Raw genomic sequence first — 22,955 nt, forward strand, 5'->3', positions numbered from 1 at the left:
GATTAATTTCAATTAATCACAATTAAATATGATTTATTTTTAATCTATATTAATCACATTTAATTTTGCATGAGCAAACAGACTCAAGAAAAAAGGGAATATAAATGCACTTAACATGTTTATTGAACATCTTGAACACGAGTCGGATGCATTCCATCTGCCACAGAAGTGCAATACCATGGACCCATATCAAAATGCAAGATTTTTTGCTTAGCCGGACAACTTGTCGGATTTAAGGTACTTCAGTTTAAATGGTCTTTATCTTCGTTCGCTTACAATTAGCACGAACTACCGTAAATCCGACAAATAATCCAACTAAACATGAAGTCCAATTCTAGCCCGGTTAATTGCCATTGTTAGCAATATCAGTTGATAACACATTATGCGCGGTGCTTTACATATAAAACTCCATAGCAACACATCCACAGATAAATTGGACGGCATAGCGTGTGCAACCGATTTAATGAGCCACAAATGAGAAGTAGTTCTTAAACAGTATAAAACTACAACTTTCCCTTCTGTTGATAAAGGGCGCAGCCATCTTGGATTCAGACCTCAGGATCCTCTGTGCTGCTCCGAGATATTTCTCGGATCTCCGAGAAACGGGAGCGCATGTTGTCACTTCCGGCTTCAAAACTCCGGATTCCGACTCGGAATACGAGTTCCGAGGGCAAATGGAACGCACTAAAACTGCCCGAAATGGGTTGACAGAGACATTTCAGGGATTTTGAATCATTCTGCACTGCAGATGGGTTAATTACGTAAAAAACTTTAATCCGATTAATCGTGATGATGGATTAATCCGCGTTAACCCGTTAATTTTGACAGCCCTAGTTAAAATGTAATAGGCAATGTAACTTTTGATTAGTTCATCAAAATAATGTAAATTATTACATCTTAGTACTTTTGATTACAAATGTTTTAATGTTTCTACTCCTATATATATGTATGTAACCAGGTTATTTTGTTTAATGTGTATAATTACACAAAATGTTTTTATTTTGAATTTGTTAATTTGCTATCGTGACACTTGATCCGTCAGTGTGTAATAGAAAAATCACACAACGTAGATATACCGGTTACATATACGTACACTATATATGGGCGCATATTCATATTAAAACTGACCCTAATCAATAGCCCCCAAAAACTCGTAAAACTCTAACCCTAACCCCCAAAAAAACCCAAAAACCTCTAAAACCCTAACCACCAAAACCCCCCTAAAACTCTAACCCTAACCCCCAAAACACCCCTAAAACCCTAACCCTTAAAAATCCCCTGACCCCAAAAAAACTCTTAAAAGCTCAACTCGTTGGAACACCGGCATGCATTCTAAGGCAGGGATGCGTTTTTCGGCATAACACCTGTATAGTGCAAATCCATATCGTAGCCTACAGTCACACCGGTGTAGCGCCCACCCCTATAGGCTCTCCAACACTGGCCTTTCGACATCCATTAGTAACACATTTTGCCATTCATACAATGGTCTTCATCTGGATTTGAAAAATATATGTTGAATTCATATTATAATGCCTATCACTTTAGCGCAGCTCTTTGAATTGTTACCATGATTGTAAAACTGCTCTGTGGAAAACAAATGGCATGTAAGGTCAATTGGGTGTCTCCCAGTATCATACAGCCTGTTATTGCAGGGCAGTTGTGGAAGAAGATCAGTACAGGCGTATATTGTAGGCCCATGCAGTAGGGGCAGTGTGGCAATCCTAGAAACCTATTTAAGAGACTGGTTATTATGGCTGGATCACATGTACTATTGTTTGTGTCTGTCTATTTATCACGTTTAGCTAAATCTGGGTAATACCAAAGACATAAGCCCATTGGCCACACCTCTGCTCATCCCGAGCCTTCGGTTACGCGACCTAATTACAAAACAACTCGGAATCGAAAGTGAAACTTAGCGTGAAATTTAGGAACACACTGCAAGTCATTATTCAACGATGGAGGATTTTCTGTATCCAGTTGAAGTTGAAGGCGAGTGGGGTTGCCCAAGTCACAAAGTGAAGACCAAGCTTCAAATATACTTTCAAAGTAAGAAAAAATCTAACGGTGGAGACTGTGTGGTTGAATACAACGAGGTTACCGGAAGATTTATCGTCCGTTTCAAATCTGAGGAGGGTAAGTAAACCGATCAGCTGAGCTTTCATTTAGTATAAATCGTAGAATAATACAAAATGATGTACATGGTATTTGAAACGTATGTCTAGAAATGTCATACAGGGTGTATTGTTAATACTAAAACTTAAATAGTAAATAATCGAACTGCGCATAAATCATTCTCTACACTAATTGTAAACTGATCATTTAAATGACAAATTCTTATTTTGTATATATTTGCGTGGCTGTTATTCTTCGTTACGTCAAGTAGTGCCGTCTGTGTCTTTAGTTAGGAGGAAAGTGCTAGAGAAAGGAGACCATGAAACTACGATAGAAAACAAGGAAGTGAAACTACGCGTTAATTCTTCGGCGAGCTCTACGCAAGCAGAGCCGCCTCAGACGGTAACAATCTGTAATAATTATGTGGAAGAATGTAATAATACAAATGCAGCAAGTTGTATATGTTGTCATCTTTTTTTCTTTTTCTAGGAAGGAGAGACCAGTAAATCATCAGGTCAGTAATGGGCTGTATGGAGTTCATGCATACAAAAAGAAAGAAAGTGAAAAAATAGGGATTCAGCACACTTGGTGTTTGGACCCCTAATAAAATGATAAAGAATACCAATCAAAGGTTTGAGTACACCAGCTTGAAACCATAATTAAACTTTAAACTTCTTTACACACTTGTTCATTAGCAAGATTATATATCAATCCTATTGAGACATTAAGAGTCAGAATTATTTTAGATTAACTGCCATTAGATGCAGAGAGGGCAAGAACATGAGGAGCTCATGTCCTGACCATGTTCTGGGCGTCTTTGCTGGTGCAGGGATTGGTGATCTCAGTAACAACGGCCTTCATTTATTTTAAATGCATGTCATTCCAGCAGGTTCATGACTAACTGGTAGTCCCTCATTCATAAGCAAGGGAATGTCAAAAAACACACCTCAAAATTGTTAGCTATCTGGCAAAGTGAAGAGCAAGCCAAACTAATGACACAGCCTGTCCTATCTCCAGACTTCAGTCCCATAAAAAGTTTAGAAAACAAACAGGTCAGAGCAAAACAGATAGGAACACCTGCGGATTTCTGGGAAATGGAAAACACTCGTCACTTGTCATTCCCTGCTGAAGCCAGACGCCTTTTGTTTATGAAAGTGCTATCAAGGCAAATGATTTTTTCAGCATTATACTGAAACCTATTTTACAGCAGTTTTGCTCAAACTTTTGAGTCGCATGTGTATCCATTCATCTTCAAACAGAAATATAATTTTTAATATTCCAGATATTCAAGGTTCGGGCTCACAGGTTGATGGTGACCTTCCGACAGGAGCTGAGGGGTCTCCCCAGCAGCCTGTTATTGTTCTAGAAAAGGTGACAGAGAAGTTCACTGAAGAAATGCTGGTCCTCATGGTGGAGAACATCAGTGATCTGACAGAGGCTGATTTCAGTCTGGAAATGATATATGAGAGACAGACAGCTATCGTATCTTTCAAAAACACCAATGGTATGACACTGTATTCTTTCTGCATGTAATGTTAATTATTAAGATTTTTTTTTTTATTATTTCTCTTTAAAGTGAAACTGGGTGTTTTCCTAAAATTTGTAATATTTTTCTTGTGATCTGCTTCTTATTTCTTTGGTATTTAGAATTTAACAAATAGCTTTCCCAGGTTCCTTTGTGTATCCTGGCAGATCAGTAGAAGAAATACACTAATGGTGGCACAGCAATTTTATATTTTAACTACTAGTCAGTAATATGTTTTTCTCTAGATGCTACACAGTTCTTGTTGAAATGTGGAAAGAACAACAGATTCCAGCAGTCTGGATTCAATGCCAGGCTTCTGGAGCGTACCAGGAGTGTGAGGGTAGAGAATCTGCCCCCTCATGTTATGGAGGATATGCTACAACTTTACTTTGAGAGGAAGAAGGAAGGAGGAGGAGACATAGAGGCCATCAAAATGATTCCTGAAGAACAAGCCGCCATAGTCACCTTTCTGGACCCTGAAGGTAACGTCACCCCTAATGATACTACTAGCATCCATATTTTACATCAGATCCCTTCATTTTTTATTAAATACTATTTTTTTCTTTTAGTCACAGAAACCATACGAGGAAGGAAGCATCAAATTTCAAAAGTCCCTGTAAATGTTTATCCCTTCTATAAGTGTATCGGAACAGCCCTATATGGAAAAGACAGACCAAGATGGAAGTTGCCTGATCCTTTTACTGAAAGTATTCATCCTGCTGCGTGGAATTTTCTGCAAAAGAGAAATGAAATTAGAACCATCAGCAAAGAAATGAGTAAATACTTCTGTGAAGTGCACCTGGATACTTCTGATGTCAAACTCACTCCTTTGCCTACTTTGCTAAAACAGAAGTGTGTGTCAGTGAAGCACATAGACAGCTGGAAAAAGAATGCGACAGATGCATTCCAAAACATAATGACCAAGTACAAGACCATTGAATGTGTTGTTAATAACCCTGTGTGGACGGTGGCTGAAAAGGAAATTTCCTCGTTAGCAAAACAAGACGTCATCCTACTGCATGATCAGACCAAAGGGGTTCTGACAGTTGCAGGCTTAGTTCAAGATGTTGATCGGCTGAAGCAAGTGGTTGAGGGAATCGTGCACAAAGTCACCAATCAAATAGAGAGAGCGACTCAAAGTGTCTCTGATGAGCTGCAGGTGCCCCCAGGCATGTTCTACATACTGCAGCAAGATGGCCTCCAGCAGGAAGCCAGTCATTACCCAGAGATGACTTATGCATACAAATCTGATGTCAAGAAGATGATTCTGTCTGGTTTACCTCTTGAAGTGCTTCAGTTGAAAAGTTGGATTTTAGAACATCAGCTGAAAATGAAACAGAAGCAGGTGGAGATTGAACCTGATATTTTGAGTTTTCTCAGTGCTGTCAACAGTGAAGAGATGTCGTCTCACCTCTTTACCTCTTGCGGCATCGCTGCTATTTACGGGATTGATGGTTCCAACGTGGTGCTGACTGGAAATTCTGACAAGACTCTGGCTGATGCACAGGGACGACTGAGGGATGCTCTGACATTTCAGAATATTGCCATTAAGGACCAGGCTGTCTTGAGCAGACCTGAGTGGCAGATATTACACAAAAAGTTAAAGGACACTTACAGCTCATCTAAGAAGAACACAGTGACCATAAAGCTTACTGCCCAAGATAGAATCACAGTGTCTGGATTTTGTGAAGATGTGAAAGAAGTCTGTGAAAGCCTTTCTGATTTTATCAACAGATATACACGCGTGCAAGAGGTTGTCCAAGTCCAATCTGCTGCAGTCGTAAAATTCATTCAAGAGAAGAAAACACAGACTTGGAAGACTTTTCTAACCTCTAAAGATGCTGAGGTCTTTTTTGAGTCAAAGAGACCCCGTATACAACTGAATGGAACACAGTATTCTCTCCAGGAAGTGAAGAGCTTCTTTCAAAAAATAGTAAACTCTCTTCATGTAGATTTCCTGAAGGTTGTCAAACCTGGAGCAAAGAAATATTTTCTGGAGAAACAAGACGTGTTCAATACCATGATTTTGAAGGATACTAACTGCATGGTGGTGTTACAGGAGGACGTGATACCGGAGGAAATGGAGGAAGTAGGTAGCCTGTCAACTTACTGTAAGGTACAGATGCCCAATGGATTGATTATCACAGTTGCCAAAGCTGACCTATGCAAGTATCAAGCTGATGTGGTTGTCAATGCCTCAAATGAACGTCTGCAGCATATTGGGGGTCTGGCGTTGGCCCTCCTTCAGGCTGCCGGGCCACAGTTACAGGATGTCTGTGATCACTACAGAAGCAGGAATGGAGATCTTAAACCTGGCGATGCCATCATCACAGAAGCGGGCAAAATTCCCTGTCAGTATGTTATCCATGCAGTTGGGCCCAGGTTCTCTGACTGGGACAGAAGCACCGCTGTGCGGCTTCTCAGGCGTGTTGTCAGGCAGGCTCTGAATCTGGTCGTGGCAAAGGGGTGCCGCTCTGTAGCCATCCCAGCTATCAGCTCTGGTATTTTTGGATTCCCACTGGATCTCTGCGCAGAGACCATTGCAGCAGTGGTCCGTGAGCACTGTGTGGACCACATCCCAGGGAGTAGCTCTCTGAATGAGATTCACCTAGTGAACCATGATGAAAAGACCACGCAAGCCATGACTGAGGCTGTGAAGACAGTTTTTGCTGAGCAGCAAGTACAGCTGATGTTACGACCAAGCAAGCCAGTTTTCTTGGAAGACACTAGCAGGACAAGGTCTGCTCTGGGATCCAATGTCCAGCCACTCAGAAAGGCTACGAGGGGTGAAGTGCTGGAGAGGATGCACACTGGAGAAGGTCTTAGAATCAGGCTCAGAACTGGAAACATCCAAGATGTAGCAGTGAGTACCAGGAAAGGTGTTTTATTCAAAAACTATAAATGAATCAAGATGGATCACAGTCTCATTGTCTATGACTCGCCTCCACTTTGTAGCCCATATGTGAAGTTACATAGTGCAAACTTACATTGCCCCTTGGCAGTCTGTTAGAGACACATGGTACACACTGTACACCATACATTCAGTGCCTGGGTTAAGAATGTCTGACTCGTACTTATGAACGGACTGCCGTAAAGCCTGTTATATTAAAAATTTGGGTTAAATAATGACACACGCACTACTTTGTGATGCTCGTGAAACATTGTGTGGCTTCAGCAGTTCATCTGCTCAAGGTAAAGTACTGTATGTACTTTCATTATTTCTGTATAATTATTTTGTAATGTATAATGATTTTTTTCACCTAATTTCACCAAATTTGATTTAAAGACAGACTGAGGGAAGGGATGTTTTTCAGAACCTGGCCACTGCCTGTATTAAATTCTTTCTGCACAGTAATACAGGATGAGTTTGGAATTTTTTTGTCATTATTTTTTAATTGTTAGATTGAAGATGGTGAGTGAAAAGCTTATTACATGCCAAAGCAACTTTCATGACACGGAAGATTTGATAAGTGGGCTGCTTCATACTGAATTCATGTAACCATGTTCCGTGTTAAAATGTGGACATGCTAACGTATGTCTCTCTTATGTTTAATCCTTAGACGACTGTGATTGTTAACACCATCTCTGAAGACCTGAACCTTAAGAAAGGGGCTGTGTCTCAGGCAATTTTATCAGCTGCCGGCACCAAGATACAGTCTGCTGTATGTGACAAGGCCAAGAAATCTACACTAGAGCACGGAAGTATGGTGGTCACTGATGGCTATGACCTGAAGTGTGAACAGGTGTTCCATACAGTTTGTCCTTTTTGGGACAATGGATCCGGCAAATCAGAGCAGGTAATTGTATTTCCATTTGTGTTTTCTTTCATAAAATGTCATTCTCAGATCGCAAATTGCACTTACTAATATCCTTCTTACAGTTTTTACATTATTGTTATTACTTCATTACACTGTTTTTACTCCTGGACACATAGGCCTATTGTACTTATCGAGTGACTTTAATTTGTAGCCTGTGGCTAAGAACCTCCACTGTTAGCCCCGCCCCCTCTGTCCTCTGGAGCTCTCCATTTGCTGCACACTCACTAGAACTTGAAAACAGTGAACTTTCTTTGTCAGAATCCTTTAGCTATTGGCAATGTCACTTTCCCTACATAACTGTTGATTAATTAACGTAGTACTGCAGTTGTAAATGTTTGAACTGTGATTCATAATCACAACTTCAACATCATGAACTCATAAATTAGGATTCGTAAAATGAGGAGTGTAATCATGAAACTTAGGTGATCATTCCTATGACTAAACTTTGCATTTTTGGGTGAGTTCGCCAAACCTGGATGTCCCCTTTTAACATGTACTTACATTGCAGTCCTGCTGTGCTGATATTAAAGTTCTGCTTTGGAAAACTGACAGAGGACTGCATTTTCATTTGCTATTAATGTGCTTACATGCATGTAATGCTTTCACTACATTGCAAAGTAATCGATGCTTTTAAATAATCATTTAATTGAGTAATCGTGACAGCTCTAGTTCTGTTTGGGTTTACATTGTATTACTGAAAGCCCAAAACATGTGTTTAATTGAAATTTTGACACTAGATTGCCCATTTGATGGAGCACGTGTCCTGTGATGAACTGGCTCATGTCTTCCAGTGCAATGTGTATAGTCAGTGCAATTTGTATAGTCAGTGCAATTTGTATATTTTTTTATATATTCTTTTATTACTCATGCCTCACATTGAGTCGCCTGCACTTTCACAATTTTGTTGTCAAGTGACAATGACAATAAAGCTTATCTTATCTTATCTTATCTTATCTGTTTCCTGGAATATAAACCCCATTATCGCTGCAAACTTGTACTGGATAAGTGGTTGGTGCCATAAAGCTTATTCAGTGTTTATTGGATTCACATTGATTATTGAGTTACGCTTGTTTAAGAAAGAAAATTCGAATTTATGGCATTTAGAATTAGTCAAAAGCTGATGTTTTATGGATTATTTGAGCAGTGTTTACAATGTATGTCACCAGTATTTGTTTTGTTCTTTAGATATTGATTGACATCATCCAGAGATGCCTGACAGCAGCTGAAAAGCACAAGATGGAGTCGATTTCTCTCCCTGCTCTTGGTACCGGTAACCTGGGCTTCCCCAAGGACCTGGTGGCCAAACTGTTGCTGTCTGAGGTTCAGACATATAGTCGAAGGCATGCCCCGAAACACCTGTCAGAGGTTAACATCATTCTGCACCCTGAAGATTCTGAAACTATTGCTGTAAGCCAGGATTTCCATCAAATTTTTCATACTGGTTTTGTATTTGGCTCCCCGTAAAAGTATAGTACAGTCAGCCCTCCTTATCCACGGATCCCACATCTGCGGATTCAACCAACTGCAGAAAATATTCATTGGAAAATAAAATTCAGAAAATTGCAAAGAACTTCAATTTGCTGTGTGCCAAGCACTGTATTGCAAGTGTAATTTGGGTTGACTCATCATCATTTTCAGCCCAATTGGGGGGGGGGGAGCAACTTGGTGTTGTCCATTTTTCCTGCTTTATCGTGTTGATAACGAAGGCTGCTGGTTGAAATTCAGTATTATGATCTTGAGTCTTTAAAGTGAAGGCAGAAAAAAATTATTTTATTTTACATTATCAAGTCATTTATTTGTCTGCTGTATTTTCTCTTGTTATTTGCATTGTATTAGGTAATAAGTAATCTAGGTATGATTTAAAATACACAGGAAGATTAGGTCATATGCAAATACTACGCCACTTTATATAAGGGGCTTGAGCGTCCGTGGATCTTGGTATCTGCCGGAGTTCCTGGAACCGAACCCCCTGGACACTAAAGGCCAACTTTCAGTAACTCAGCAGGAATCTTTTAAAAAATAACAAAACAACTGTTTTGTGCTGTGGAAATCTTGTAATGGTTTAAAAATGATCAAATTTTTAATGCTGGTTGAAAATTCTGGTCATGTTCCCACTTCCTGAATTGTTTCATTATGCAATCATAGCTTTCTCTGGGGTTGTTGGATTCTGACATATTTAATTGTACTGGAGCCTGAAGATGCTCCTGCTTTGCATTCAAAGCTCTTTGTAAAACAATTGCTATTTTGAGGTATTTATGTGTCCATCTGTCCATTTTTCCATTCCAGTGTTTCAGAAGACAGTTTGCAGACTATAAGCAGACCCATAGGGGGCAGTACGGGCAGCATGATGAACTTCCACAGGCTACTGGCCCCTCTGGTCCTTTGCAAGAGAGCTCCTCTGGTAGGAAGTCATCAGAAATCAGCACTTGCAGGGGGCATTTCACTTTGGGGGGGGGCAACTTCTGTCACTGTGATATGCACAAAAGTCACTTAAGACAAATTGATACAAAAGGAAAACTCACATGGTTCTCATTTTCCATGCCAAGAGAAGTCTGTTTGATATAAGAGTTTACTCTGAGTTATGGATTTTAAGGGGGGGGGGGGGGGGCACTGGGCTGTTCATGGGGGGTCCAAGGCCCTTTAACACCAGGCCTGAGTCTTCATTAAACTCCATATAGTCACGCCATGAGAGAAGGTGCAGGGGATACTACTCAAATGGAAGCTGCATTTAATCTTGGTCATTTGAAGTGTTTCATTAAATTGTAATTCAAAGAAATATTTGAATAGTTTAACCAACCAAGTAGTTACTCATTTAATTTTTATACCTGCAGAATCACGTCTACCTTCATGGTCTTTCTTCTTCCATCTAGGATTCTTTAGCCAAATCTCTACACCATCCCTGGGTGTGTATATGATGCGTGTAGGAAGCCTGATGTTGGAGGTGTCCTCTGGAGACATCACCAAGCAGAACACGGACGCCATTGTCAACTCCTCTAATGAATCATTCACTCTCAAAACAGGTGATTGTTGCATGATATATATTCATTTTGGGAAAACCTCTTCTGGTTTCCTGTAAAATGCAATTCAATTACATTGACAATATTTTTTAGTGAAACCTCTGCCAGACGTCTAGATCATGAATATATTGCGTTGGTCGGTCCAGGACCATATCAGTTAATCATAGACGCATTAAGCTTCCACCTAGATATCGGTTAGAAATGCCATTGCTTTGCATCTTTATCACCAAGGTAGTCCACATTCCTTGTCTCCATGGTTACTGCAGGTGTTTCCAGAGCAATTCTGATGGAAGCTGGCTTTGCTGTGGAGGATGAATGTAAAAGGTTGGGTAAGTCTTGCAGTCTGTGCTTCTTACAACTATTTCCGTCACTTAGATCCTCCATAGTGCATGAATAAAAGCCTCACAGTGGGGAGCCTAAGGACAAAATTAGCACGTGAGGTCAAATATTAAAGTACTGCTTCTTTTAAATGTTTAAAATTTAGTTGCTCTTGTCCGGAATTACACCAGTAGTGTCTCTTCCTGCCTGGATCTTTGCATTGTTGCCTAAACAAGATTTGTTATTGTAAAATGCCAACAAAAAAATCAGTGTTAATGTAGATGGTTATTCCTCAGATTGGAATGTATTGTGATAACAGGAGGCCATTTTGGGAAGTAAAGTTAGGTCTGTGCTTTGTGCTGATTCACTTGTCCTTCCCTTTCTCCCATCCTGTAAACCCGATCAGATACCTGTTGTGGCACCAGAATTGGTCTTTAATACAGATATCTGAGTCTGGTTTTTATTTTCTTTTTTGCTGAAAAGGATATTTTATCCTTCCATTTTCAAACCAATATTGTGTTGATCCAGTCAGACTCTGTCCCCCCTCCCCAGTTAAACACTGGGTCATGCTTAGTTGCTTAGTTGGTTCCCACTGTGCACATAAGTTGTTGTTTTTGTTTTTAATATATTCACTCTTTCAGGTTCCCAGCCACACAAGGGTTATTTACTCACCCAGTCGGGACAGCTGTCCTGTAAAAACATAATTCACATTGTCGGGCAGACTGACCCCAATAAAATCAAGGAGGTGGTCTACAAGGTGCTTCAGGTGTGTGAAGAGAAGCGGTTTATTTCCGTCTCTTTTCCGGCCATCGGCACTGGTAAGTAAGCAAAGTTAATGGTGAATGACCAGTTCTGTGTCGTCTTGTGATTTTTTCCTTTCTATATTCTATGTATATTCTGTCGTGTTTTCCTAGCTATTAGTGCTGGGTGCCAGTTGGCAACAGTGTCCATCGGTGTAGATTAGGCTCCGTGTAGCTTTCGTGTGGGTTGCTTTTCCCAGCAAACATGAGACAACTGCCAGATCTGTAGATTGTCCATATTGGGTCAGTCTGTCCAGGAACAAATCTGTATGTCTGCACGACAGGCAACTCAGGTTCAGTATTCGGACGTCTGACTATAATCTCTCTTGGATGTAGGTGTGCAGTTCCGTGTTTGAATGTCTGGTTAGGAGATTTTTTTGGACATCTGTGGGAACGCAAGTCAGGTGCTCAATACTGGACGTTTAGAAGACATTGTAAAAACTCTCAAAGGCTGTATTTTTGACACCTCTTTGGGTTGTCTCTACCAAGAGTGCAGCCTCCAGGAAGACATTCTGGGGAGAATAATCCCCAGTCCTTCACTAACACAAAAGACGACCTATAAACTACATGTGCTTCCCCTGACATTATTGACAACATACAGATTTGCTTTTCTTATAGCTAAAGTTCCTAGCTGATCATTGCCACAGCTGTTTATACATGATGGTTCTGTGCATGTTTGCTGGGATCGGCCAGCTCGATAGTAACGTCTAACCGGAACGCTGGGGGTTTGCTGGAGGGGTTGGTTAATTTCCGAAAATAAACTGTATTGTAAGGGGCAGTTGGCCTGTAATAACTAAATAAAAGACGAGTTAATCACTGCCACAGATAGCAATTTATACCCCCACTAGATAAAGTACAGGCTTGTAAGGTTGCACACAAAAGAAAAGATAAAATAACTGTTTATTCTTATCGATTTATCTGGCCACGACACGTCTGTTTCATATAACAACTCTGCCATTTATACACCAAATAACAAAAACATATAGCTACATAACTAAATATAACAAAACCAAACTACAACATACAGTTCTATTAAATAAAGACACAATAAACCTGCAAATATTAGTCGTAAAACCAAGCGCACCTGCTTAAGCGCATGATTGTGTTCGATTAACAACCATGAGCCTTTCTGGATGTAGCAAACGATTTCAGTTCATACAGTTAAAGGCGAGAGCTGGAAAAGCCCCCATCTGGTCAACACTTTGACCACTATTCACCTTTTCACTAATTAAAATGGAGACTTTTAAAAATCACGACTTTCAGTATAAGCAGCATTTCTACAGGAGTCTCCACACACAATCAACAACTCGGCCAAACCTCACGTAAATCCCTCTTCCGCTTTTATATTCATGAGGAGTGTCAAGGTGCAAAATAATTGGATGCCGAGGACACGCCCCCCAACCCATCAGCTGACCCATTTCATTCACACGGAAGACTGATAAAAATCACATAAAGTCCCCCCCCCCCCAAAAAAAAACAAACAAACAAACATAATACATCCATCCACCATAACCCTTTACAATATATTATCAAAGAAAGCGATACACTTGGCAATGAGCAGGAGTGAGAGAAGAGTGAACAGCTCACTCTGTAAAGTAGTGATATCCATTTTGCACATCTCCCAGGTGCTGGAGGAGTAAGCCCATCTCTGGTGGCAGATGCCATGATAAATGCTGTGGTAGACTTTGAGAAGAAGAAGAAGGGACAGTCTCTGAAGTGTGTGAAGATCGTAGTTTTCCAAGCAGGGATGATGGCCGACTTTCACAGGAGCCTGAAGACGAAAGAAGGCACAGATCAGCCAGAGGAGAAGAGTATATTCTCAAGATTAAAAGGTATCAGAGGATCACAGACATATTTAGTGTCTTATCACTTAGACTCACTAAAATGTACTTTTAAATGCAAAATGTTCTTCCATGTTCCTTGTGTGCCTTTAGCAACTGACAGAAAATGATTTTCTAATGCAGAATGATTAGTTTAATAAACAAACTTCTATTATTTGAAAATGTTGTAAAAGTCTTATCGTTTGTACATTTCCATTTGTACTGTATTTATTATTTCTCTGATCATAACTTTCCATTTGTTATCAAACAGACACAATTACTAGTGTGTTTGGAGGTACCAGTGTTCCACCTGATGTCGAAGAAGGTTTCACCATAGTAGGAGAAGAGTTCACTCCAGCCATATTTCAGTTTTGCGGAGAGAGCCATGAGGAGGTGTCCAAGGCCAAGAAGTATGTCCAGGACCTCATCATGAAAGAACAAATGGAACATACCATCAAGGACAGTTGTATTGGCTTATTCACTCAGGAGGACTGTAGGAAGCTTCAGGACCTGCAGAAGAAGTTGACAGTGAGCATTCATCTAGAGAAACGAGGCGCTGACTCCATCATCCAACTAGAGGGCCTCTCCAGAGATGTTTTGACAGCCAATGATAGTATTAAGGAAATGATGCGCAAGGTGGAGAGTTTGGACAGACGCAAGCGTGAAGCGGCCCTTGTGGGTGCCATGGTGGAGTGGCAGCATGACGCTTCCGGAACATTCATTCCTTTTGACTCCTTCACCAATCTTATCCTTGAACAGGCCTTTGATAACCGTTGTGCTAAAGTTGAAATAAACATCAATAATTTGGAATATACGGCTGATTTAACTTCTAAGAAAGCTGTCAGTGGAAGACAAATTGTCAAGCTCAAAAGAAAAGAGCTGAAAGGTAATTTGCTTTAGTATAGATTGTGTGTAATTATACATTTAATTGTGGTCAAAATAGTTTTATGGCTCTAGACAAATGTAAGTCCAGCTGAACATTGACTAAGGAGCCTGTGCAGAACGTCTCTAAAGACAAGAGATACAAACAATGCAGTTTACATTTTACATTTCTTTTTTTCTTCATCAGTTGTGGAAGGTCTTCCAGGTGATTGGGATGACATGAAGGGTTCTGAACTACTTGAAGTGCCCCTGGGAGCCAGCTCTACAGAATACCAACAAGTAGAGGCCGAATTCAGGAAGACCGGTCTAAGCAACAAGATTATTAAGGTACTACCAGGTCACACTGAGCAGCTGATAGTCATTGTTGGTTCTTGGGTATTTTACTAGATATTCCAGTTCCAATCATAATGATTTCAGTTATACATTCATGTTTATTAATTTTGTAGATAGGCTTATCAAAAGTCAATCAATTACACATAATGGTCATTGACATAATTGATTCAGTAAATATTAAATTTATTGTGCTTATGGTTTATTACATGTACTTTGTTCAAATTCGATGAGAAGTTACAGTAAGACAGTGCTGGTAACCTGCATGAGTTCGTGTTTCATGACACACATGGTTTTGAGTCTCTTCGTAATGAAGGGGTTACATTTTTTAAACCAGAGTACTGGGTTTTCAGTGTGATACAGTCTTCAGATCTGGGAGAACAAGATCTAATTTAAGGAGAACATGAGGGTGAAAAGAGAACATTTTGGGAGGAATAGATTTACTTTGTAGTGGCCGGCTTGGTCCAGCAGCTTGGTTTCCATGTCTAAGCCAGAGATGGATATTATAGATGTCGAATGGGATGATTTTACTGGACTAGATTTTCAGACCAAACACAAGGTTAATACTGGAAATCATAATGACTGAGCATATTTTTATACTGCTTTTCTTAAAGTCCCTATTGTGTTGTATTATAAAAGGAGGTACACGGGAGACTTACTGGACTAGATTTTCAGACCAAATCAGAGGTGGAGATTTCAGGTCCAGAGAGTACAAATTCAGACCAAGATTTTGTTTCAACCAACCAGTTGAGTGCTTTGTGACTGTGACTTTTTATACTCAACTAGTTGGGTGAAACAAAATCTTGGTGTGAATTTGTGCTCTCTGGACCTGAAATCTCCACCACTGGACCAAACACAAGGTTAATACTGGAAATTATAATGACTATAGCTGCTTCATTGGAGATGCATGGAAGTGCTGTATGTCTTCACAAGCCAGTCATCTTCTGAGAAGATGGTCTTCTGAGCTTAGGGAGGTGGGATGTATAGAAACAGGCACCAATCCCTCATTAGCATGAAATTGTTTTCTATGTCTACAGATTGTAAGGATCCAGAATAACACACTCTGGAAAAACTACCAGATCAAGAAGGATGGTATGGACAAGAAGAACAAACACAGCAATAATGAGAGACTGCTTTTCCATGGGACATGTGCAACTACCATCTCTCACATCAATAGCCAGGGTTTCAATCGCAGTTATGCTGGCAAAAATGGTAAGTGAATCTCCTTTTGTTCTTATTTGTAAATGTCTAGCTACAACACGTGATGGAAAAGACCAAAATAAGTATTGTAATAAATAGTGGTTTTGGCAGAGGTTCTAATAGTGCCAGTAATTATGTTTCAGGGATATAGCACTATTTTTCAAACAATTATATGGATTATTATTTTTTTTATTATTTGGAAAGTCCTTCTGCTCCAGAATCTATGATAGCTGTTCAGGTTGAGATCCGTTGACTGGAGTGATTATGACTAAATGTTGTGTTCATGCTTCGAAAACCGTTCAGTAGCAACATGTGTTCAATGGTTGGAACAGTGGTCATCCTAGTTTGAATTTTTCCCTGATTGTTCAAAGACACTTCACTTCATTATGACAAATGTTTTCCTTTTAATATAACAACATAATTATTGTTAGAAGTTCAAATGATCACAAAGCACAATGGTGGTTTTGCACTATGCAAATTTCAATGACATACTACACGGGCACCAGCATTACGCACAAGCGCCTGAAGAGAAACACAGGCGCTATTCTGCACCAGCAGAATAAGCAAAACCACCATAAGTGTTGTCTGTTGATGTGTATTAAGTTACCATTAGTATGGAGAGCTTTTAAATATTCTTTGTCCTAGTAGTAAATACACTCGTTATTAAAGTCAATAAAGTTGTCTGCCTGCTGCCTTGGAATCTCCACTGAATACGTGTTTAAGAAAATACTTTGGGTAAAATCTAGGTTTATTATACATGGATTGACGGTGCCAGTGTGTCTTCTTAGCATTGGGCTTGTTGGGACCAGTGTTATGCCACGTTCCATTTACCTCAGAGGCTGGAATTCGGAACTGGGAATGACATCACACACAAATTAAACGCGTTCCAGTACCTAGTCATAAAGCCATTTAATAATACCCGGGACCCGTTTAAAAAAAAGCAAGATTTCTTGCTTAGCTGGACAACTTGTCGGATTTAAGATACCTCCCTTTAAATGGGCTTTATCTTCGTTCACTTACATTTAGCCCGGAATACCTTAAATCCGACAAATAATTACATAATGCAGCATTTATTGCATAATGAGTTGTTAAAAAACATCCCTTGATACTGATAACATGGTCTACATGTTTACTTTGTCAATTGACAGTTCAAATGCCTGATAATTGTCAGATCATTGATTCATTGTGATGACCAATATGTTTTTTCTGCAGCTGCAATGATAGGCAATGGGACTTACTTTGCTGTGGATCCCAAGTACTCAGCCAGCCACACCTACTCCAAGCCTGATGCCCAGGGGCACAAGAACATGTACTGGGCCAGAGTGCTGGTGGGGGACTTCACTCAGGGGTCAGCGGGTCTGGTTGTCCCCCCAGTCAAAGCTTCAGGGAATGGTTCTGATTTATATGACAGCGTTGTGGACAATGTCGGCAGCCCACAAATGTTTGTCATATTTCATGATGTGCAGGCTTACCCTGAATACCTGATTACCTTCCACTAAAGAAAGTCCTTTCTTGTTTATAGATAAACATACTTCACATGGGATTGTTAGGGTTCCTACATTACTTTTACATTTATCAAATTCTCAAACTGCCTTGGTTTCCTTTCAGAGGACTCACTTTTCAGCTAATTTCAAAGTTTGGTCATTTATGTTGATCGACCAAGCAATGATGCCCTTATTGTTGTTGATTTGTTGCGTGTCATAAAAAATTGCACAACAATCACTGTTCCCAGGTTCTACTTTTAATTAAGCTGTGGGCTGAGTTGACACTACGGAAAGAAAAATACTTCGACGGCACACAAATACTGAAGGAATTTTGACAATCCAGTCTCATATTCTCATTCTTTAGAAATTAGAGTTTTTTAGAAAGATTTTCTTAAAAACGCTGTTCATTAAAACAATTAATCATTGCTTAAAATGAAACTTCAAATAAAAACATTACAATATGCAAAAAGTTTATTTCTACAGCTGGGCATGTATCACGGGAACCTTTACCTGTGTTACTATTTCATTTATTTGGCTGATAATTGGCAATAACAGAATAAAAACAAGTGATCAGGAGGCCTGCAGTTCTTTGCACCAGTAGCTGGTGATGGCAGGACCCTGTCCAATCACAAGACACATGGAATAATGATGTAATCAATATTCGTAGTCAAGGTTCCAAGTATAATTTGATAATCATATAAAAATCTGGCAGATGATCCTTTCTATTTGGGGATTACCATTATAAGTGCAGGTAGACCATATCAACATAGAACAGCATACAATAACAGATATTGTATTGAGATTACATTGTGTATGTTTCTTTCAATTTAAATAAACTGTAAATAAAGTAGTTATGTAAAGATTGTCCTTATTTCCTTATGCCTATTTTTATGTTGTTCATTTAAGATTGTACACAATCAAATTTTTGTGTTCTAAATTCTAATGGAAGGAACAACCCACTGGCCTGACGCTAGAATCCAGTTCGGCAGCTAAAGACTGAGTATGTGTGCTTCTGATAACGTTTGAATCACCCTCCTGAAAACTGTCACTGCTCCTCCTCAGTGGTCACAATGTCACAAGGTATCGAACATCCAGAAGTCTCCTTTAAGGACCTTTGTTGCCAGGAGATCAGGCTGGACACTCTAGGGGTCTTGAGCACTGTCGGGCAATGCAGCAGCCGGCCATATGCGCGACGGAAGTCGCGGTTCAGAGTAGCATACAGCAGTGGGTTAAGGGCAGAGTTAGTGTAGCCCAACCAGAGCACAATGGAGTAGGGTTCCTTTGGGGGCTTCCTCTCCTCACACAGTCCCATGAGAAGGAAGAAGGTAAAGTATGGGAACCAGCAGAAAACGAAGGCCCCCAGAATGGCTGCCAGCGTCACTGTGGCTTTGTGGTCCCGCAAGGCAGAGGCGACGCCAACCCGTCTAGCCTGAGCTCGCGCGATTCGGAAGATACGATAGTACATCAGACACATGGCCAACAGGGGCAGGTAGAAGGTGGCCAGTGAGTCCAACAGCACATAACTGCGATTCCACTCAAAGCGACACATCTTCTCACTGGCTACCTGAGCATGGTCCAGGTTCTGGTTCTGTATGCGGAAGTCTAGAGTGTTCCATCCCAAGTGTATAGGAAGGAATGACACAGTGAGGGACACAGTCCAAATTAGCACCAATGCTGCAGCAAAGCGGGCAGGCGTGACCCTGGTGTGGTACTTTAATGGGGCAGTGATCGCCAGGTAGCGGTCCATGCTGATGGCGAGCAGGTTGAGGATGGAGGCGGTGCAGAGCATGACGTCCAGGCTAATGTAGACATTACAGAGGGCGCTCCCCAACGGCCAGTCCTGGTGCAGCTCTAAGGCCGCAGAGAAGGGCAGCACCAGCAGGCCCAGTAGCAAATCTGTTGCCGCTAGTGACACAACAAAACCATTGGCAATGCAGCGCAGTTTGGGGCTGGTGGCCACAGCCAAGCACACCAATGCGTTTCCACACACCGTCAACATAATTAGAGACACCAGCACCAACAGGAGAACCCACCACATGACCAAGAGCTGTGGGATAGCTGGTAGTCTCTAGGTACTATCCAATGAGAAGTGAGCTCCTGACAGTCATCCAATCATCAACATCTTGATAACTGTATAATCAGCATCAAGCTCCAAGCAACCAATGGGGTAGTTCCAATGATCGTCGAAACAGAAATGAGCAGGAGTGGAGAAAAAATCTGCAAGAGAAGTATTCAAATCAGCCTTGATGGTAAACAACTGGAATCAAACAATTAACCAAAACAAACAATTGGTAAATGTGTGCATAATGGCTTTTGACTCAGAATACTGGGGGGGGCACATTTCCCCACTGCCCCTCCCCCCCCAAACTACGCCCTTGTTTGGGATCCAAAGCAGTGTTCTTCTTCTCATGTGTCAAGATATCAGTAACTTTTTGGATAACAGAAGATTTTTTTTTATTGTTTTAGTGTAAGCAATTATTATTGTTTTATTGTTACTATTAATTCACATATTTAATGCTAAATAGTTTTTTTCCAGGCTATCATATGCTTTTTACCAACAATAAATAGCTATACCTTTAGATCCTGCTAATTTTAAGCTTGTTGGTGGATCTTGTGCTGCAATGGCACTATGTCTAACCCCAGAGTAGAAGCTTCTGTGTTCAAATTACAGTGGGGTCATGTTTTAAGACATTTCACAGTACAGATGTGCAGTTTAAGTTTCTGCATATAACATGAAAAACTTGAACAATTTTCCTTGACTAATTCTTCTGTACAGTACTGTATATAATTATATAAACGACATAATAGCTGTTTTATACACTCACCTAAAGGATTATTAGGAACACCTGTTCAATTTCTCATTAATGCAATTATCTAATCAACCAATCACATGGCAGTTGCTTCAATGCATTTAGGGGTGTGGTCCTGGTCAAGACAATCTCCTGAACTCCAAACTGAATGTCAGAATGGGAAAGAAAGGTGATTTAAGCAATTTTGAGCGTGGCATGGTTGTTGGTGCCAGACGGGCCGGTCTGAGTATTTCACAATCTGCTCAGTTACTGGGATTTTCACGCACAACCATTTCTAGGGTTTACAAAGAATGGTGTGCAAAGGGAAAAACATCCAGTATGCGGCAGTCCTGTGGGTGAAAATGCCTTGTTGATGCTAGAGGTCAGAGGAGAATGGGCCGACTGATTCAAGCTGAAGAGCAACTTTGACTGAAATAACCACTCGTCACAACCGAGGTATACAGCAAAGCATTTGTGAAGCCACAACACGCACAACCTTGAGGCGGATGGGCTACAACAGCAGAAGACCCCACCGGGTACCACTCATCTCCACTACAAATAGGAAAAACAGGCTACAATTTGCACGAGCTCACCAAAATTGGACAGTTGAAGACTGGAAAAATGTTGCCTGGTCTGATGAGTCTCGATTTCTGTTGAGACATTCAAATGGTAGAGTCAGAATTTGACGTAAACAGAATGAGAACATGGATCCATCATGCCTTGTTACCACTGTGCAGGCTGGTGGTGGTGGTGTAATGGTGTGGGGGATGTTTTCTTGGCACACTTTAGGCCCCTTAGTGCCAATTGGGCATCGTTTAAATGCCACGGCCAACCTCAGCATTGTCTCTGACCATGTCCATCCCTTTATGACCACCATGTACCCATCGTCTGATGGCTACTTCCAGCAGGATAATGCACCATGTCACAAAGCTCGAATCATTTCAAATTGGTTTCTTGAACATGACAATGAGTTCACTGTACTAAAATGGCCCCCACAGTCACCAGATCTCAACCCAATAGAGCATCTTTGGGATGTGGTGGAACGGGAGCTTCGTGCCCTGGATGTGCATCCCACAAATCTCCATCAACTGCAAGATGCTATCCTATCAATATGGGCCAACATTTCTAAAGAATGCTTTCAGCACCTTGTTGAATCAATGCCACGTAGAATTAAGGCAGTTCTGAAGGCGAAAGGGGGTCAAACACCGTATTAGTATGGTGTTCCTAATAATCCTTTAGGTGAGTGTATATTTACACATCCTTCTTCTATAACTGCTTACTCAGCACAGCATCACATCGAGCCTTCAGCCAATTCTAGGAAGCACAAGGCAGAGGAACAAGAATGCAAATGGACTGAACAAAACATCATTTATCAGACAAATAAAAATCTTAGACCAGCACTGACCATTTAGCACTTTACGGGTAACCAAGTGCATAGTATTACGACATGTTTGGTATGTCGCTAAGATACACCTTATAGTGGACGTAAAATACGAGGCTTAGAAAAGGTCCTTTTCTGTGGATGCACAGCCAGTGATAGCTGGGGCTAATAGAATTAGTTAAACAACTGCAGTCAACTGTACAACAGCCGAAACCACTCAGTGTTCTAGTAAATGAGATTAGTAACAGCTTAGTACTTAAACTGCTTAAATGTGATTACTAACTACTCATTACACACATATAAGTTTGCTTACATATTCAATCATGTTGTTAAACAGTAATGTTGCTGTTTCCTGTCCTTTAAGTAACAGATGATGCTGCTAATGTGGTTTCCAACATAATACTACTACTACTACTACTACTACTACTACTAATAATAATAATAATAATAATAATAATAGTTGCAATGTCAACCATGAGATTCTTCGTCTCAGGGACCCCTAGTGTCAAGTAGTGACATTTTCGGCAACACTTTACTTGAAGCAGTCTACATAAGGGTGACATGTAACCATCATAAGAATGACATGACACATGTCATGCACATTAATGACACATTATTGGTGTTTATGACTGTTGTCATAATGTGTCATTCAGTTCCAAAAACCGAATGACACATTATGACAACAGTGATGTTTATGACAACAGTTACATGTTACCCTTACTGTATGTAATCTGCTTCAAGTACAGTGTTACCAAATTTTCAGACTGTTTCCCAGCCATTCACTGGACCAGGAAGTCTCACCTACACCAGAATTACATACGTTTCAGATTAATATTAAACATTTGTCTATCTGCAGTAGAAAAACACCTTACCTGTAGCATTAGTGGTTTATATGCAGTGGCGATCAGTTCTGCCATCTTTGAGACTGAGTGATAAAGTAGAACCCAGCTCCTCTGAAGAATCTACACCCTCTGTTTCAACACTCACAACACTGCACACCCTTTCAGGCTTATACATTTACTCCTGGTCAAACAGGATGATTAAGACCACCAGATTTGTTTCATGAAAACAAAAGGCTTGGTAGGGTAAACTGCTGGACCATGTCCTCACAAGCTCAGGTCTGTCAGTGTGTTTGTTGACGAACCTTCAGCTCAAGTTGAAAATCATGTAAATCGAGTCCCGTTCTCTGTCTCATTTAAAAATATGATTCAGAAGATTCAAATCATTGTGGATACAGTAACATTTTTAATAGTAAAACTGTTTTATTAATATAAGGGTTTCTTTACAAATTGAGTCACTTTTGAATACTTTTTCTAAGCTAGGCAGAATACTTGTCTGGTATACAGTATCTTTTCTGCAGAATTATAAGAAATGTCAAAGGCCCCCTTTAGTCAGAGTTACAGGTCGCTTCATAATTCAAGTTTCCTGCTTAGTATATTGTTTTGACCATTTGTAGGAAAGTCAACTCAATTCAAGGAT

The 22,955-nt window shown here is 40.4% G+C and overlaps 2 protein-coding genes across 2 annotated transcripts; one reads left to right on the forward strand and one right to left on the reverse strand.

Moving 5' to 3' along the window:
* Positions 1-794: 794 nt before the first annotated feature.
* Positions 795-18,156, forward strand: LOC140579764 (protein mono-ADP-ribosyltransferase PARP14-like). The gene is made up of 17 exons (XM_072702452.1): positions 795-2,133; positions 2,402-2,514; positions 2,602-2,626; positions 3,395-3,616; positions 3,883-4,119; positions 4,207-6,500; positions 7,198-7,434; positions 8,641-8,862; positions 9,742-9,856; positions 10,326-10,475; positions 10,739-10,801; positions 11,432-11,608; positions 13,216-13,422; positions 13,682-14,296; positions 14,480-14,619; positions 15,660-15,834; positions 17,035-18,156. Exons 1-17 carry the CDS (start codon positions 1,956-1,958, stop codon positions 17,319-17,321), a joined length of 5,457 nt encoding a protein of 1,818 aa, XP_072558553.1. The 5' UTR covers positions 795-1,955; the 3' UTR covers positions 17,322-18,156.
* Positions 18,143-22,625, reverse strand: LOC111834671 (histamine H2 receptor-like). Its single transcript, XM_023794235.2, has 2 exons — positions 22,349-22,625; positions 18,143-19,523 (listed from the first exon to the last, which is right to left on the reverse strand). Exon 2 carries the CDS (start codon positions 19,342-19,344, stop codon positions 18,352-18,354), a length of 993 nt encoding a protein of 330 aa, XP_023650003.1. The 5' UTR covers positions 19,345-19,523; positions 22,349-22,625; the 3' UTR covers positions 18,143-18,351.
* Positions 22,626-22,955: the final 330 nt, after the last annotated feature.

The sequence above is a fragment of the Paramormyrops kingsleyae genome, chromosome 18 (genome assembly GCF_048594095.1).
Source record: "Paramormyrops kingsleyae isolate MSU_618 chromosome 18, PKINGS_0.4, whole genome shotgun sequence".
Taxonomy (NCBI): Eukaryota; Metazoa; Chordata; class Actinopteri; order Osteoglossiformes; family Mormyridae; genus Paramormyrops; species Paramormyrops kingsleyae.

Coding starts and splice junctions, on each gene's coding strand:
- LOC140579764 (XM_072702452.1), top strand. CDS start 1,956: ATGGAGGATTTTCTGTATCCAGTTGAAGTTGAAGGCGAGTGGGGTTGC. Junction 14,297..14,479: donor CAAAAGAAAAGAGCTGAAAG/GTAATTTGCTTT, acceptor TTTCTTCATCAG/TTGTGGAAGGTCTTCCAGGT. Junction 14,620..15,659: donor TAAGCAACAAGATTATTAAG/GTACTACCAGGT, acceptor CTATGTCTACAG/ATTGTAAGGATCCAGAATAA.
- LOC111834671 (XM_023794235.2), bottom strand. CDS start 19,344: ATGTGGTGGGTTCTCCTGTTGGTGCTGGTGTCTCTAATTATGTTGACG.